Raw genomic sequence first — 19,456 nt, forward strand, 5'->3', positions numbered from 1 at the left:
GATTTATAATGTTGGTTTTTCTCTTCTGTGCTTTGTCATTCATCTTTTGTCAGACATCTTGCTAATGTCAAGAGCCAGCAATAGTATTTCACATTTTTTATAGGTGTTTTGTGTTCATTTTTTTTTCGTGTGCTCTATTTGTATTCAAGCAGATTGAGAAATAGTACGAATTTGGTCGTCCTTGATTAATTTTATGAAGTGTTTTCTTAGTGTCAGTTTTCTATCACTGGACATAGTGATGCTAATGAGAGCATCAAATGATTTAGCATTAGTAACAAGTGTTGCCTTTGTTTCTTTGGCTCTGATCTGAAGCAATGTTTGTAAATGTGCTATGTAAGTGGTGACTGGCAACCTATTTTAATCATTAGGTTTTACGAGGATTCTTATTTGTGTGTAAGCCAGCCTTCCCTTCCCGTATAAAGTGTTTTAACTGAGCTATGCTTTACTACCACTTTTCATTTCTGCTATTTCTGTGTGCTTTTGTACACAGCAATTCACTCTACCAATAATCATTTTCTCTGATGAATGCTCATCCTTTACTTGCAATCAAGCAAAGCCTTTGCTTCTTTGCCCACAAGGCATTCAACAATTGCTTACAACACACACATCCACAGATTCTTCTCTCTTCATTGTGCATGTGTTTAGTTATGGGGGAGATCACTTGAAGTTGCAGTGGATGGTACCACAGCCCTGTGCCACACCTGTTCATCATCCTCTCTTGAGCTGCTTTTTCCATTGAGACCTCAGATTCAACAGTTACTCTATAGTCGAACATGTATCTACTACTAGTGCTAGCAACAAGACTCTTACTTATCCTAACTGTTCATTCTCCAGTTATTGTTGTTACTAAACACAGCAGATTCCTCGCTAGCATCGTTGTTTTGGGCCTTCTTTGCAAATCTCCAAAGTTAGTGTGAAGTAGGCTTCCTTTGTTTGCCTCCGTTTTGACATTGTTCAATAGAAAAGTGAATGAATGTTCTAGTTTCTCATACGTTTTTCACACACTGTGCAGACAGCTCACATATCGTATTGGATGCTCCTGGGATGTATTAGTCAGTAAGAAAACTACAGGATGGTTATTTGTAACCCTTTGTCAACTGTTGTATTTTGTGATTGTACTTTGAATAGCTGAGCCAGGGAATGCCATGCATCGTTGTCTGACTTTTAACCACTAACTGACACACAGTGTGCTGTGCCCCGTTGACACATATTACTACAAGTATATTCTTCTTTATAAACATCCTGGGTAAGACTATTTTTCAAAGGTTTTATTGGCAAGCATTTAGTGAGAAAACTCTCCATGCCTAGATGGCTCCGAAGCATCAGTGACTCACAACCAAAACAAATCAGTCCACAGAGCAGACGAGCAAGTGCTCACATTTCCAATATTCGTCATGCTGCCATTCTACCTCTTCTGATGTTCCTTTTGGATTTGTCTCCCTTATACTCCCATCCCTCTACCTTTAAGGCATTGCTCTTCTTATTCTCTCTCCTTTTCATCACTCAGTGTGGCCCTCTGTGTGAGGATGTGTATCTGAAATGCCTCTATCAATTATTTATTTATTTCTCTACATACTGAGGCAATCTCACGGTTTAATTGCTTCTTCTCAGACAGAATTATGGATGGCTAAAAGTGAGAGTGTGTGTGTGTGTGTGTGTGTGTGTGTGTGTGTGTGTGTGTGTGTGTGTGTGTGTGTGTGTGTGTGTGTGTGTGTGTGTGTGTGTGTGTGCGTGTGTGTGCGTGCGTTGTGGAATTGTAATCGAAAAAAACGGTATGTAATAAGTTATTTGTGGTTTCATTCTTACTGCAAAGAGACAACAGGCTCAGTCAGTAGCATGCTTTAGACTGTTTATTTGAATGGATTGACCTTTGTTGCAGTGTGTATGTTTTTCCTCACTGATGCGCATTACGCTGTTTGCCTTTATCGCCCATCCAAATTGCAATTTTTTTCTTGGCCTGCACTCACCAGTTGCCTGCCTCACTAAAGGTCACAACATCATCAGAAACATTACCACAAATCCCAGCTAAACAGAAAATAAATAATAAATTTGACAACCTGTTACTGTGCCTGCCTGCTTGTCGTCACAACAACCACCAGCCAATCCTTAACAGGGGAGGTGTGGCTTGCACTCGCTGCGTGCCTGCTCTCAGCTCCTTGTGTATATTCTGAATGAAACAGCAAGTGAAGCATTTGCCTGCGTGCTTTGCTCTGCGCAGCTCAGCACTTTGACTGTGCAAGTGAAAGGGAATCTGACTTGAGGCTCTGCATAGTGGAAGTCACTCTGTGCCACACCGGGAGTGCCTTTCAGAGAAGTGGGGGCTGTTTGCGGAGAGAGGAGGTCAGTCAAGCGGTGCTTGATGGAGGGGAGAACAAGACAGGAGGAGGCAGAGAGCAGCGTTCAGCCCTTCTGAATCTTTCATAAGGGAAATACTCCAACATCAAGCAGCCTGGATGGACTAAGAGAAAGAGTTGGTACTGAGGTGGGCATCCAGCAGGCACCAACTGTGAGAGAGGGACACAGAGAAGCACTGGGGGGAGCACGTTTCAGACAGCAACACCAGGAGGGAAATGGAAGAGAGGCTGTGTTGAGAAAAGAGGAATTCTTCTCTCCTGGTATGAGCTGCATGTGACCCTGCTGTGGGTAAAGCACCTCTAAGAACCTCTGATGAACAGAAGACCAGCAGGAAAGCACGTTGCTTTATCCAAAAGGAAAGAGAGAGGGCGAGGGCACCACTGCTGGCTGGCTAATCCCTTAACCCGTGAAGAAGCGGTAGAAAAGGAGGAAGGATAGAAAGCAAGGAGGCAGCACAAACAACAAAAGGGTATGTGAGCTGGCCTTTTCCTGGGTGAATGTTTGTGTGTGAGGTAGTCTCAATATTTCGGCTACAACATTTCAACCCAGCGCAAACTTCTCTGGTGTCTGGATGATGAAAAATAAGCTGTACATGAGCAGCTGATGACTGAAGTGAAACAGGAAGGGACTGTATTTGTAAGAGGACAGAAAGACTGAACCCAGCCCGTGGGAATGTCATCCAACGAGCTGAGCGTTGACATGGACTCCTGCATCCGGACATTCAAGGAGCACATGCACCTGGAGCTAGAGCCTCCCAAAATCCCAGGTGTGGGGGGAGGGAAGAGGGGCGCCACGTCTCCCAAACTGTCCCCAAGAAGCTCCCCGCGCCTCTTCCGCAAGCTGATGGTCAACAAGAGCATCAGACAGAGACGACGCTTCACTGTGGCCCATACCTGGTAAGGCCTGTGGTGCTGGGTCATTGAAGAAATAAGAAGGAGTGTTGAGACATAAAGGAAAGAGAATAAATGTGCAGTGGTTGAGGGATGTGACAGAAGATTAGAGTAAGGAGAGATAATATGGAGAGGGGAATGGTTTGGATAAAAAGAGGAAACTGAAGCATTGAATCTGTTGGTGGCGGGGGGGATTAGGAGAGATGGTTAGTAACAGTGGGAGGTTGGGGGAATGTAAGGAAAAGGGATGTAAGCTGAGAGATGGGTAGATGAATCATGTAAGATGCAGAGGGGTTAAACAGACAGCTAACAAGGGGGAATGGTAGAGAAATTGAGATTATTTTGAGAAAATGAGTCACAATCTCTACTAACAAGAAAAACTGTTTTGAGAAATGATTGTAAAAGGGCCAAAAATAAATGAGAGGGTTACTGTCTGGGGATTTGTCACTGGGTTAGATGATTACATAATGGAATGAAGTCACATTCAGCCGACTCCCCTGTCCTCCATTTTGATGAAGTCCATCCCTGCCCTGTACCTGGGTACAATTGATGTCTGATTGAATCAGTGCTTATTTTGGATGGATGCAGTGATGTGGACGGTGTTTGGTGCGTTACGCAACATGGTGCTTCTCAACCTTTTTTGGGTTCACAACCCCAATGAACAAATGGATGTCTACACAGAACACAACACAAGCTTATCTCAAAATGAAAAAAGCATTCCACAAAATAGAATATGCTTTTTCTCCAGAAAAAGCCCAGAAGCTGTGAGTTTGACTTTTATTTAAAAATATCAGTGTATTGAAAATAATGTATTCTCATATTTACTTTATACCTCATATATGTTGCATAATGTTGTGCCCCATCCCCCTGTCTCTCCCGGAGTCTACCTCATCCTTTGCAGCAGTTAGGGCACTAGTAGGAATAAATGGAGAGCTTGCTATGTTATGCAATGTATGGATTAGAGGCGTGGAAAATAGCTGGTGGGATTTGACTACAAAGGCTCAAGGTGACTCTTATCCCTCATAAAAACAGCAGTTGCAGTAAATTGGTTCAAATTAGGCAGGGCAAGCAGAGATGCTTTATTTTGTCTTTGTTGTGAAGGTGAAAACCATTGTCTGCAAAATAAGGAATTAACCTATACCCATGAACACATACTAGAAATTAATGAAATGTGTCATATGTATACGATTTTGTGGTAACATGATAAAGCTGGCTTGTCTCTGCTTGAAAGAAACAGCCTCTGTTGGGGTTAGGAGGGAAAGGAAATAAGTAAGATAAGAATCTGCTCCTGTTTGTCTACATGCTAGACTGTTTGTATGATGGAAAGCAGATATGTGTTTTTTCTGTGTGTGTCATGTTAGTGCGGTCATAATTGTGAATGTTTTAGTTATTGTTGATGCTATTTGTGTGTTTTTTTAGAGGCACATATTGCATTTGTGAATGTAATGGATGTTTATGTTGTCTTATCTCCCTGTATCTCTCGCTCTCTGCTCCCTCCCCAGCAGCCGGCAGAGCGGGGACTCGTCTGTTAATCTTCTCTCTCTGTCATTGTTCAGCCTATTTCTGAGGAGACAGGGAGATTTGCGGGGCTGGTTTGGTACAGGGGGAATAACAAGGAAAATAACTTCATTTTGAAATATTTACGATGCCACTAGTGTCCTTTACCTTGTTTATTCTCATAAGTCCACAGTACATAGGCTCGATTGACGACACAACAACACCCGTAACACCCATCATAACCATTAAGTGCTTCGCCGGTCCATTAACAGCCACTTTCATGATTAAGTGTCCTTGAGCGAGACACCGAGGTCCATCATGCTCACTCTCAAATGCTCTAAGTGACAGGTACAAAGCTAACATTGGAAATAAAGAGATTAACAAACAAAGCCCAGAGCCCAAAAAAGATTCCACTGTCATGCATGGCAATCAGGACAATGAGGTTAAACAAATGTGTACATTAAAGGGAAATGACACTTGCTGTAATATACCAGGTGTGTTAACCTTTTTGTACATGTTATCAGAATATAGTTTATAGTTAATAAAAAGTGTAAGTAATGATTGCAAGATTGATAACTGCAGTCTGCTTTGTCCATGACATTAGATAAGCTGGTTAATGCCTCAAAAAATCATTACCATTGCATTATAATAATTGTCTCCCCATCTGAGCCTTATTTTTTTAGGATGATGAATGACTGTTGGCCAGACCTTTTCTACTGTGTTGGATGAATGTAAAACTCATACTCTGTTATCATCTTATTATACATTCTCCAAAATGTAGCACTGCATTAATCATCTCGGACAATCATTACCAAGTGATAAATCACTTCAACAAATAGATATAAAGTAAGAGTTCTTAAACAACTTCTATCATAATAACATGAGAAGATTCCTTTCAACTGTTGCTTTTCTTCCAAACCATTGGCTCAGGGGTTATTTTTTGGTCATGAAAAAGTCACAAAGCTGTTTTTGTCTTGATGTGGATTCAATTAAAAATATTAAGATGTAAGCACATTTTAAAATAACTTAATCATAAACATACAGATACATTTTACAGATATATTATCTCAGTCACTATCTGCTCATAAACACAACACAATTATCATTTTGCACGTATTTTTCACGTACACACACACACACACACACACACACACACACACACACACACACACACACACACACCACACACACACACACACACACACACACACACACACACACACACACACACACACACACACACACACACACTTCTAAATATTATCATGATTATATAGCCAGACATTCTTTCTCGCCGCCTTTAAAAAAAAATGCCCATTATTTTCTCTAGCACTTCTTGTCTCTCTTTCTGCTCATGGCCTGGATATTGTTTTCATGTTGTGCTGCCTGGAGTTTTAAACGGTGATGATATTGCCAACTTCAATCCAAACCATGCAGCAAGTTTTCCAAACTCTTGTGTGATCAATGATATAAATTCCGTCCTTGCGGTGAACTCCTGACCTACTGGCACGCAGACAATGATTCTTCTGTTTGAGCTGGTGCCTCCTGTCTCTTTCTTTGTCTCTCTCTGTCTCTTTTACGCTCTCTTTGTCTGCCTCATCCTGCTTCTTTCCTAGGTTTCAAAAATGTTTTCTTTATAGGGCTTCTTCAATGTCCGTCTTCTTTTCCTCTCTTGTGTTTTTCCCATGTCTGCCCATGTCTCTTTTGTAAGCATTCCCCTATCCCTCTTTCTGTGTCTTTTTTCTCAGTCTTTTTCTCTTTTGCACGCCAAAGCACCACGTGACGTTAAATGTTTGATGGCCGGCTGGGCATATGATCGCTCTGTTTTCCACTCGCAGATAGCACGTTAAGGAGAGAGAGGGGGTAATATGAGGGGAAATGAGAAACTGCCACAGGAATAGTACGAAGGGAGAGAGGTAAAAATGCGGAAGAACACAAGAAGAATCACTCTTTCTTAAAATGTGGATGTTGAATAGTGACTTTTTAACATGTAACATTACCAAACACAAAACTAAAGTTAATGACACCAACATATCTGTGAAATGTGAAAAAATGTAGGCGTTTTTCTTTTTAGTAAGGCTATAACGGAAACAAGTGCTTACTTAAATTATGTTGATCTTGGCCTCCTGTGTTGACATCAATGAGATGTGAGAGATAACCGGGAAGCCAAATAAATGGTGGAGGGAGAACATTTTCACTTATACAAAAATAGATATAAAGAGACAGACCTTGTTTACCACAGAGGAGTCAGCCCCAGCAAAAACAACAGAGGCCGATCCACAGACGGTTATTTACCATAGCTCAAAAGTCTAAATATCCATCTCGCCACACTTTTCTGTCCAGCCTTTCGTCTGCTATTGATTTGTTTCTTTCTCTACTCGCATCAGTGATGCGGCCAAAATCATTTTTCTATGGACGTCAGGGAAGACTTGACATGATTATTGTTCCTGCTGTAGCCAGTGTGTTTACGCCAACTGCTCACTTCAGTAAGAGACAGACAAAAACACAAAAAGAGACACTATTGTATTACAAAGGAAATGGCTTGAACGTCTATCATAAACTTGATACATGTTAAGACATCTTGTTATAGATGTAGCCCTTTCCCTTTAAAAAATACTAGACTTCCCTCATCTCTTTTTACTTGACATGTGTTTTTATTTGTTGTAAATAATTCTGGAAATGACGGTCGCTGTGTGTCAAATATTGTCTTTTTGAACTGTTTTGGTTCCTTTTAACAGGTTTGCCAAAATCACATGTGTCACGAATCACGATAAGTTAAGCAAGAGAGAAAGTGGTGCTTAATACAAAGAAATGACAAAGTCCGAGTCAAAGATGCTAATTTCCAGTTTTCTCTTCTCAATCTATTCTTATCCTTTATTTAGACACTTAAGAGCAGGGTGCTAATAACAGATAAACAAAGGAGGTGCGTGGTTAAATAGTCTTGAGACAAATACTAAACCTGTTTAATATATTTGTTTTTGCCATCTAGTGTTTTAACATTAAGGACACAGAAGGAGACTACTAGTAGGACACCGGCAATAGATAGGTTGGTCTTAATCATCTACACAACTCTATACGCCAACATATTCTTATATGCAGTTTAATGCAGTGCAGTCAACCGGAGGGCCAACACATTTGCTGATGTACTTGGTCACTGTCCAAGCATGCATATGTCCATTTCAGTCTGAATCTGGCAAAGCTTTGTAACGTCACCTGCATTTGTCCCGCCCACAAAGATTCTAATTGGCTCGGTTGTTTCTGCAACCACAAAATAGCCATTCACAAGAGCAGCATCGTTTCTCTTTGAGTCACTGATAAACTTGGTGATGTGGCCGGTGATTCAGAGGTCTGAAACCAGGCTACCTCCTCTTCCCCTCTTCCTCCTCCTCGTTCTCTCACACTGCATGACTCGCTTCAGCACTCTCCATCTCTCTCTCCCATCTCCCTGTACCGAACCAGTCGAGCAGAAAGTCTACTATGACGGATGGGTGGAGGAGTGTGATGGCTGATGGTTGATTGTGCCTGTGTGCATGTTAGGATGCCCGTATGGTGTTATCTTTGCCAAGGATGAGATTCAAGGGACAGAAAGTTGTGGCAATTCATGGGTGACATGTTTCACACCCTTTCACATTTCGACAGTTATTACATTCTCAGACTGTTTGTGTTGATTTCATAACTGCTCAGTAATTACATTATGTGTCCTGGAGGTGGGTTTTAGTCTACATCCACTCTTAATAAAGCAACAGAAGGGATTAATTAATTTCACATTAACCAACTCGACTGCTTGGTTACCTCATGAAGTCTTTAAATCTGCATGCATGCAGTGGTAAAGGGCTGATGAGAAGGTAAGCGCTTGTTCCCCTGGGATGTCTCGGCGGTTGCTTTAAGCTACTGTAAAGAACATACTGTACCATGTACTCACACTGCTGTCACTTTGCATTTAACTGATGCGCTGTATTGCTTGCCACCATTGCCCCTTCTGCACTTTGCTGTATATGGTCTACCAAGCAGCAATGCAAGTCTTTTCAGTGCAGTGGTTATGATGAAGACATCAAATTCTTTCTTCCATTTGTGCATTTGTGAAGCCTTAAGAATAAATAGGTTGTTAAATGGTTACCTGTCATCTTGCAGCTACTGTATTTTGTGAAAGAAAGGCGCTCAACAAGTCAAAATGGATGCCTATTATCTACTGTCGCTACAGCAATGTTTTTTAATGCATACACATGAATATGTACGATATTCATTAAACAAGTTTGAACCGGCTTTTGGGAAAACACACCACAGAATACACTTTACAACTCTTCAAAACCATCAGAGCAAGAGAAGATAAGATACAGCAAAAAATTAGAATAAAGGTCACAGGGATTGTAGGACTAATTGTACTGTGATGAGAAAAGTCATGCTTCAATTTTCTGTAAAGGTTTTTTTTACTTTTCCCTCCTCTCGGAGGCTCGTTCATTGAATATGATAAAAACATATTTAAACATAAACAGGATTATTATGGTGACCAGTACATATTTTCAAAATGTTAAACTAATGCCATTCTCACTATATTTCCAGTCCTGGGATAACCTTTTAACCCAATTATGACTATTGAAATATTATTCTTCAACTATTACACAGAAACAATGAAAACACAAACTGATGCTGATTCCCAGTGGGATCAGCAGTATGCAGCAACCTTTTTAAAGTCATTTGCTTCATTGTTTTTATATATTGCTTAAAATACACACAACATTGTGAAAAAAATAGTTTTTTATCATACCAAACCTTTAACTTTGTGGTTGCTTTTTCGATCGAAAGTAATAGCGAACCCTTCACATTTCAAGGAGTCATTTAATTCATAGTTTATTATAATGTTAAATATAATGAAATGGATCATTCATGTACAGATAAACCTCAATTCCCCGTTACACTCCATTCCATGAGATGTTTACTCATTACCAGGTCAATTTAGTCTCAATTGACTTTTAACACATTTAAAAAAAAAAATGGATAGATGTTAAACAATGATTCATGAGTCAGCATTTTGTGGCCATTTTATTGCTGCAGGCACTGGTCCTTGCCTAAAATACATGTGGCCTTTAGCACTAGCATTCAGGAAGCAACAGAAAACTATAGGTTACTTACGTAACCCCAGTTCTCAGAGTAACATGAAGTGAGATGTCTCACTATGGGATGCGCCTCAACGCGTATGCAAACAGAAGCATCAATCTCATTACGCCAATCCTGATTGGCTGGTGATCTTGACGTCTACGTCAGGGAATCCACCCACCCTTTAAGTAGCTTGCGGTACGTCGCAGCGTCATTCAAAATAAGCACCTCTTCTCGTTTCGCCTTAGCAAGAAGGGCCGTCTGGTGAGACATCTCACTTCATGTTACTCTGAGAACTGGAGTTACGTAAGTAACCTATAGTTCTCATTCATAACACTCCGTTCGATGTCTCACTATGGGATATTGAAACTCCCATATTGCTAGAAATGCTTATCTAGAAAATCACCAAAACAACCAGAACTTAACAGGTAGAACCCTGTCTCAACACGGGGCCCAGCACTGCGCGGGCCACACTTGGAGCAGAGACATCTAGCCTGTAAAAGCGGACAAAAGTGAGCGGTGAGGACCAGCTCGCTGCTGCACAAATGTCTTGGATGAAAACACCCTTGAACAAAGCCCAGGATGTAGCCAGTCCACGAGTAGAATGAGCACGCAGGCCCGTTGGTGCTTGCAAACCCTGACTCGTATAAGCCAGAGCAATCGCTTCCACAATCCAGTGGGAGAGCCGTTGCCTGGTAACGGGCTTGCCCTTATGAGGGTTAGCCCAGGATACAAAGAGTTGGTCATTGCATCGAAACTCTTTTGACCTGTCCATATACACTGAACAAAAATATAAACGCAACACTTTTGTTTTTGCTCCCATTTTTTATGAGATGAACTCAAAGATCTAAAACATTTTCTATATACACAAAATAACCATTTCTCTCAAATATTGTTCAAAAATCTGAAAAAATCTGTGATAGTGAGCACTTCTCCTTTGCCGAGATAATCCATCCCACCTCACAGGTGTGGCATATCAAGATGCTGATTAGACAGCATGATTATTGCACAGGTGTGCCTTAGAATGGCCACAATAAAAGGCCACTCTGAAACGTGCATTTTTGCTTTATTGGGGGGGGTTTGGGGGCGTCCGAAAACCAGGCAGTATCTGGTGTGAGGGGTAGGGGTAGGGTTAGGGTTAGGGTAATGTTGTGAATTGAGTGGCCTGTGTTCGTCGTCCATTACATACGCCTGCCCATACCATAACCCCACCACCACCATGGGCCACTCGATTCACAACATTACCCTAACCCTACCCCTACCCCTCACACCAGATATTGCCTGGTTTTCGGACCCCCCCCAGACCCCCCCAATAAAGCAAAAATGCACGTTTCAGAGTGGCCTTTTATTGTGGCCATGTGTGATTTTTTCAGATTTGTGAACAATATTTGAGAGAAATGGTTATTTTGTGTATATAAAAAATGTTTTAGATCTTTGAGTTCATCTCATGAAAAATAGGAGCAAAAACAAAGTGTTGCGTTTATATTTTTGTTCAGTGTAGGTGCGTAAAGCACGGACTGGGCACAGCAAATTCGGCCGCTGTTCCTCAGAGGAACACAGTGGCGGAGGAAATGCCTCAATGTCAATGGGGGTACATGTGCGAGCCCCTTTCATAAAACGGCAGACCAAGGGATGTTGGCTAGCCGTCTTTCCCTCAAAGCCCACATGGCATGCAGCAATAGCAGCCAGGTACACTTTGATCGTAGAGAAAGCTCTGTGTTTATCAATCAGGTCCTGTAGAAATGATAGAATCACCCCGACAGGACATTGAAAAGAGATGTGTCCTTTTTGAAGGCACCACTCCTCAAACACCCTCCACTTACAGTCATAGAGGGACCTGGTGGAGGAAGCTCTTGCACTCTGAATAGTGTTTATCACCTTCTGAGGGAGTCCCACTGTATTGAGGTTATACCACTGACGGGCCAGGCCCATAGTGCCAAGCGCTCTGGGTGTGGGTGAAAAATCGTCCCCCCCGCCTGAGACAGTATGTCCCTGCGTAGCGGGAGCTGCCATGGCTGCCCGCACAGCAGCTGATATATCTCCGCCAGCCAGTATATTGCAGGCCAGTGTGGAGCTATCAGGATCAGTGTGTGGCGTTGTTCTCTCACTCTGGCCAGAGTTGGGGGTATCAAAGCCAGGGGTGGGAACGCGTACAGAAGGACCGGAGGCCAAACGTGCGCGTCCACGCCTAACGGTGTGTTTAAATCGTGCATTGAAAAGAACAGCTGACATTGAGCGTTTTCTTTTGATGCTAACAGATCCACCGCGGCCCGGCCGTAACGCACCCACAGCTGACTCACAATTATTGGATGTAGAGTCCAGTCTGCATATAGTGGTGCACCTCTGGACAGCAGATCTGCCCCGAGGTTCATCACTCCCGGTACGTGCGTCGCTCTCAGAGAGAGGAGACGTCCGCAGCTCCATAAGATCAGTTTGCGTGCCAGCATGTGTAACTGGAGAGAACGCAAACCCCCTTGGCGGTTTATATACGATATTGTGGTCGTGTTGTCTGTCCTCATGAGGACATGATGTCCTCTGAGAAAAGGCAGAAAGCGTTTCAGGGTGAGGAACACCGCTAAAAGCTCCAGATAATTTATGTGTGACCGTTGGAGGTCTCTGCTCCAGAAAACCCTCACAGGTCGACCTTCGTATATACCCCCCCAGACCGTCAGACATGCGTCTGTGGTGACCACCTTCCGCGATAGGACAGCACCCATAGGCACGCCCCGTACTAGAAAAGTCGGGTGCAGCCAGTGGCGCAGTGCCATTATGCATTTCATAGTGACCATCACTCTCCGCGCGCCATGACGCATGGGGTCCGGTCTGAGGGCAGCTACCCAGCGCTGAAACTCCCTCATGTGTAAGCGTCCCAGTCGTTCCACCAGGACGGATGACGCCATGAGCCCCAGTAACCGCAGACATGATCTGAAGAGAACATATTTGCGTGGCTGGAAATGAGTGAGGCAAGCCCTGAAGGCTTTCACTCTCTCTGCTGACAGGCGGGCTGTAAAGGGCACCGAATTCAGGCGTAGGCCCGGGAAGAGTACAGTCTGGGCTGGGGACAACATGCTCTTTTCTGTGTTTATTACGAAACCCAGGTCGAGCAGGTGTTTTTACGAGGACATTCGTCTGCGTAATAGCCTCTTGCTCCCACTGTGCGAGAAGGAGCCAATCGTCCAGATAAGTTGCCAGGCGAATACCCTGTTGTCTTAACGGGGCTATCGCGGCTTCCGTACACCGTACAAACACTCGTGGGCTGAGAGACAGACCGAAGGGAAGTACTCTGTACTCGTAACAGACACCCTGAAAGGCGAACGAGACGCAACAGAGATGTGTGAGTGAGCATTCTGAATTTGTATCTTTTGAGATATTTGTTCAGAGCCCTCAAATCTAGTATAGGCCGAATTCCGTTCCCTCCCCGTTTGAGAATGAGGAAATACTTGGAATAAAAGCCGCTCTGACTCTGTTCGGAGGGTATTATAGATATAGCCTTCTTGTCTAGTAGCGAGAGGATTCTCTTGCTCTAGAATATGGGCCGACTCTCCCCGGGCTTGCGAATGCGGAATGCCCGAAAAGTGAGGGGGGGTGACAGCGAATTGGAGTCTGTAACCCTGTGTTATCGTCTTGAAAACCCAAGCAGAATCTGTGAGCATCCTCCACTTTTCGCTTCTCAAAGCGAGTGGAGATGTCACATCCCTGCCGTCTGCCCTCTGTGTCTTTATTTGTTGTGTTATGGGGCCCTCTAGTGTCTGAACACGGTGGTACCCCAGGTTGACAACCCCGGTCGACACTGCGCATGCGCGTGGCGGTGATGCCTTCACAGCCCCGTCCATCGTCCGCCTTCTGAGAGAGGTAGCAGCCACTCTTAGAAGGGGGGTAGACGTCAGACTGTTTATTGTTTTTATTGTCTTTCTTTTCATTTTTATTGACTGCGCCATTGGCTTTAAGCCTGGAAACGACAGTGGAAAATGATTTATTAAAAGACAATAGTGATGACATGTGTTTGTGTTTCTTAAACGAGCAGCGGAGCTTGCTGTCGTTGATGTTAAGTCCATTTCCCTCATGGCGCGAACTTGAGGATGACGTTCTGACATCACTCGAGGCGGCGGGAAGATGGGGGCATGGTTGCACCCCGGAAACACATGAGCATCTAACACACTGGAACGTGTTCTGGAGCTGGAGAACAGTGAACTTCCAGCTCCTTTATCGAGGAGAGGAGAGGAGGCTGGTGGCTGAAAGTCTGGGCCGGCTGTGCCTGAGCGGCTGCTGCCGGAACCGGAGACTTTCTTGGCCAGCTCGTCCTCGCCTCGTGTCTTCTACGAAGCTAGAGCGGAGCCAAATATGCCCTCGGGAACAATAGGCATGTCCAAGATGTCCTCTTTTTCCCGGTCTGGAAGGTTCGTCAGGGTAAGCCACCTGGCTCTCTCCTGTACCACCATTATCCCCAGTGCTTTGCCCGTGGCTTGGACTGCACAACGCTGCACACGGAGGCAAATGTCCGTGATCGCTGCGATTTCGTCCCACACGGCAGGCTCAGGTTTGATCGTCATGTCCTCGCAGAGCTCCGCCTGGTAGGCGGTCAGCAGCGAGGAGACGTTGAGCGCCCTGGCGGACAAAGCTGCGGCCGTCACAGTCCAAAGAGGAGGCACCCTGGATTGGGGCCTTGTTGCTGAAAGGGCGGTCTCTCCACGAGACCGACACCTCGTCCAGCATCTCTGGAAAGACTGGGAGAAGCTGCTTCCTCATCCTCGCTGCTTGGGGCAAGTTCTTCCCCTCATAGCAAGATCTGGAGGTCTCCTTGGCCACTTCAGGCCAGGGGATGTCCAGCCTGGACGCAGCGCGTTGGCACACGGCCTGCAAGTCCATACTGAGGCAGGGCGAAGCTGGTGTGCTTTCGCCCAGGGGAGCGGACATCGCCTCCGGCTTGGCAGCCTGGGCAGATGAAACGAAGATGTCATCTTCGTGCTCATCCGAGTCGGATAAGAGGAACTCAGAGGCATCCTCTTCATCCTCCTCCATATAATCCAGCTGTAGGACATCCTCCGCGGGTGGAACGCACGAACCGGGGGTATCGATAGCTTCCTGGGCGTGTTCCAGCCCAAGGCAGGACGAGCAGACCTGGTGTGAGTCTGTGCTCGAGATCTTAAACCCGCAGAGTCGAGCCTCCGACTCCTCTGGTGTGAGGGAGAGAAGGGTCCATCCTCGTTTGCCGGGGTGTCGGCGCGGAGGGAGAAGCTAGTAATAGGTATGTTACCGAGAAAAGAAATCCAACCTTATCGTTATTCCGAAAGGAAAAAACGACGGGGTAGATTTTTCTCCAAAAAATATTAACTGGTGTGTTAATATCTTTCTTATCTCCGTCTCCTCTGGTGTGAGGGAGAGAAGAGTCCGTCCTCGCTCGCCGTGGTGTCGGCGTGGAGGGATAAACTAGCAACAGGTATGTTACTGTTTTGAAGAAAAAATCAAACCTTATCGTTATTTCGAAAGAAAAAACGGCGGGGCAGATTACAATATTAACTGGTGTGTTCATATTTGTTCAATTCTTCTGCAAAGCAAAAAAGTAACCGGCAAGCGCCCGTCGACCGAATGTTAGCTTGGGTTCAGTCTGTGGACCGTTAAGCTAGCCCGGCTACTGATATTCGAGATGTGCTCTGAAGCGAGAAGAGGTGTTTGAATGACGCTGCGACGTGGCGCAAGCTACTTAAAGGGTGGGTGGATTCCCTGACGTAGAGGTCAAGATCACCAGCCAATCAGGATTGGCGTAATGAGATTGATGCTTCTATGTGCATACGCGTTGAGGCGCATCCCATAGTGAGACATCGAACGGAGTGTTATGAATGAGAACTCATTTATCTCCATTATATCCCATCCTTATCCCATTTTCTCCTCCTGCTTGTCTTCTTTCTACAACCCCCCTCCCCTCTCTCCTGCCATCTAACCTCATGATAATGTGACATTTGTAATGCAATTTGGGATGCTTCAGACACCATGTCTCTCTTTTATTCACATTCAACTCAGATTTGTAGGTTTTAATAATCATGTCCAAGCCAGTTTCAATTTTTTAAATCTTTTTTGGAATTACAATTCAAGCTATATCTTTTTATTTTCTCATAGAAACATGCTAAACATCCGCTTTTAGATTGAGGTAAGATTAACTGAGTGAAGGAAAGGGAGAGAGTGAGACGAAAAGAAACAGAGCAGTGAGGGGGGGTTGGGTTTTGTGTGTGATAAAGATGAATCTATTTGTATTATGCTTCTTATTATGTTAACATATTCCACGCAGTGATTGAGCAGGCACGTGTGTTTTTCACTACATGCACATACAGTACTTCATCCACAAGGGACTACAGCTGTGTCCTTAACCTGTTAGTCATGTTAGTATGTGTGTGGTGTGTGTGTGTGTGCCAAGTACCAGCTGTACTTTTCAGCCTATTCAGAGGAGCACAAGCATTCATTAAAATCAAGAGCTCTGAAGCACCATTTGTATGAGCTAAAGTAAGCAGAACGCAACAGTACATTTCCTCTCTGCCTTTTCCCCTTCTGTCTGCTCTGAGAAAGAAGGAGCGATTATTGTCCTCTTGATTGCTGTCTGTCACACTGACTGAAAGGAACTGTGGCAGCATCCTTTTTTTCAGCTGGCAACAATGTGCAGCGAGGCAGAAGCGGGGGCAGAGCTGCATTGTGCTTTATCTTATCAAACGAGCACAGACTAGCCGCATCGCAAAGTTACTGTAACTGAAGTTATAGAAGTATTTTCTGCTTACGATGAATTAACAAAGTAAGAAAAGCACTGTGTTATTGTCAAAAACATTTCCGCAGTTCTTAGTTGTCAGCTGGTCCAACTTGGTCAACAGATAACAACTACATTTTGCTTAGCTAGTACATGAACAGTGTTTTAAAACTCAAAGGAAATTGGTTTGCATTAGAACACAGAATTAAAATATAAAATGGTCTACAAATATAAATAGATGAAAATAGTCAAGACAGTACAGTTTATCAAACAACCAGGATGCAGCTTCAGAACTGTCTGATGACAATACAGCATGATGTTGTGTAAATTATATTGTATTTTAGTCCCATGGTAAAATATAACAGGGTATGTTTTAGGGGGCGGCTTGGAACTAAAAAAGGCTGTAGCAGCGTTTACTGTTCAACTCCTAATTATACTTTATTTCTGAATGCATGTGATTATAGTCTTCGTAGAATTGCCCATAACACTGTTAGCAATGGTAGAAATGTTTTTCAAATTTCCACAAAATTCATCAAACCAACATTGAGCCAGTGTCTGCTGACTGTCTGGCTGCAAGACACTCAGTCTGAATCACAATCTTCTGGTACAATAAGACCTGCTGTGCTGCTATCTGATAAACAAGACTTTGTCAACACACTAACACATTGTCACATTTTAAACGTCATCGCTGTTTTCGTCATCTTTATGTTGTTATGTTGTCATCATCATTGTCCATCAGTGTCTTCTGCGTCCATAAGTGCAGAGTGGGAGTAGGAATGTGTGTATACGTTCTGGTGGTCTGTTTCTTGCCACATGTACTCTTTGTGTGTGTGTGTGTGTGTGTGTGTGTGTGTGTGTGTGTGTGTGTGTGTGTGTGTGTGTGTGTGTGTGTGTGTGTGTGTGTGTGTGTGTGTGTGTGTGTGTGTGTGTGTGTGTGCGCGCATATATGTCCCTGTCTTATCGACTCACTGTCAATACAGGCCTATGGGGAAACCACTACCCACACAATTAGGTTTTGCTGTATTTGTGTGTGTGCGTGCATTTGAGTGGGGCAATAACTGAGGTGAAGATTTTGGACTTCTGGAAAGGATGAATAGTTTACAGTTAGTATGTGTTCCCGGATAAAAAAATATATGTGTGCATTCTTTGTGTACTTGTGTTTGAGAGATATGGAAGATGAAGGAATGTTGAGATGGTTCGACTAAGGAGGCTGCTTACGATTAAGATCACCTGTTTAATTTAATGCAAAGGTTTTGTTGAAAAATTGCATGGCTTAAGTCAGCTAAATCTGCACGAATAGGAAACCTTGTATATACTTTTTTTGTGTGCAAGTTTGACAGTCATTCTTAGTGCCTGTAGCCTGTTTTTTTAACCTTTTTTACAAATCTAATGTCGTAATAGTTTGCAAATAGTCTCAAAAAATACATGTTGCCAACATTTAAAAAAAAAGTCTATCTCTAAACAAGCCTGGCTCTCCTTAGTTTATTTCTAAGGGAGGCGTGTGGTGCAGTGGACTAGTGCATTGGTGTTGGGATCAGGGGGTCACAGGTTCAAACCCCACTGCAGTCAGCATGTCGTTGTGTCCCTGGGCAAGACACTACACCCCAAATTGCTCCTGTGGTGATTGTCCACAGTATTGAGTATGTAAGTCGCTTTGGATAAAAGCGTCTAACAAGTAACATGTAATTTCCAATAAGCTTGAGGTTAGAGAGAATACCTTCTTGAAAGCTATTTTATAAAAGCTCTGTAAACAGAAGGGATTCAAACTTTAATGTAATAATCTAATATTAAAGTAAAAAGTTCTTGTAAACATGTTTTTCTTGCATTTATCATTTCAGTATTGTCAGATGATCACAACAAGTAAGCAGCACATTTTGATAGCATATTAGCTATTAGCCGGTCTGTTGCTCCATCTGTGTGAGTTTGTGTCATTTCTTACAACCATATAAACAACGTCCTAAACCTCAGGGGCAAGCTATGTTCTAGCCGATTTGTTCCTGGCTCAGCTCTTTTTCTGTATTTGTGTATTAAGGAATTAGAAAGGTCACATTGTGCCATGTGACCAGTTTTTATCCATGCTGGGATGTTGGCAATAAAAAGTGGCACCATGTTATGCTGTGAAGTTATCTGAACACAGATGTAATACATGTGTCTTCTTTCTGCTTCCATTAGAAAAAGACTACTATATTAAAAGGTTGTAACATGTTAAGTGTGCAGGTTTACAGGTTTATCATATGAGACAAGCTAGCACAATCTTTTTTATGAACAGATATTACTATTTCAAACTGCTATGCCTTCAGAAACACCATGATTCCTGGTCTGCTCTTTCTAAGCTTTGTAACTTGTAATATTCTGTCCTTCATGCCATTTTTCACCTGCCTTCCCCCCTTGCTCTGTCTCTCTCCATCATGTACAGTATGTCCCATGATTAAGACTCAGTTTGCCTTCAGTTAATTTCTGGTCATAATCCCTGCTCTCCAGCCGTGTTTGTTTAGTTAGTGTCACATTGAGTTATACACACATAAACTGAGAGAGGCCTTTTCATGAACTGATTTGAGCTCCTCGATGTCCCTGGTGCTCTACTCCCAGAATATGAGTTGCTACAATTTAGTATTCATAAATAGATAATGTTGGTACCCTTGACATGGCCACTATTGCCACATATATTAAAATAATAGAGCAAAGTTAAACTGAAAATGAACAGACTTATACAGTAATCATGTGCTGCACCACTCTTAACTCTAGTTGCCAACTATTATATATTTAAGGAATAGTGCAATTTGACTAAACATGAATGATTTTCCATTACAGTACTTATCAGACAGTTTTTTTTGTCGCTAAAATAATATGTTTGTATGACAACATTTTAATATTCATTTTATATTGAAAA

General features: G+C 43.2%; 1 protein-coding gene across 1 annotated transcript in view; it reads left to right on the forward strand.

The window, feature by feature from the left end:
- Positions 1-2,177: 2,177 nt before the first annotated feature.
- Positions 2,178-19,456, forward strand: part of LOC117542506 (cAMP-specific 3',5'-cyclic phosphodiesterase 4B-like) — a gene marked incomplete at its 3' end in the record, with an annotated part of 115,257 nt that continues 97,978 nt past the window's right edge. Inside the window, 1 exon segment of the mRNA XM_034210225.1 lies at positions 2,178-3,251. Coding sequence (XP_034066116.1) covers positions 3,028-3,251 — 224 coding nt within the window.

Source organism: Gymnodraco acuticeps, unplaced genomic scaffold, assembly GCF_902827175.1.
Source record: "Gymnodraco acuticeps unplaced genomic scaffold, fGymAcu1.1, whole genome shotgun sequence".
NCBI lineage: Eukaryota > Metazoa > Chordata > Actinopteri > Perciformes > Bathydraconidae > Gymnodraco > Gymnodraco acuticeps.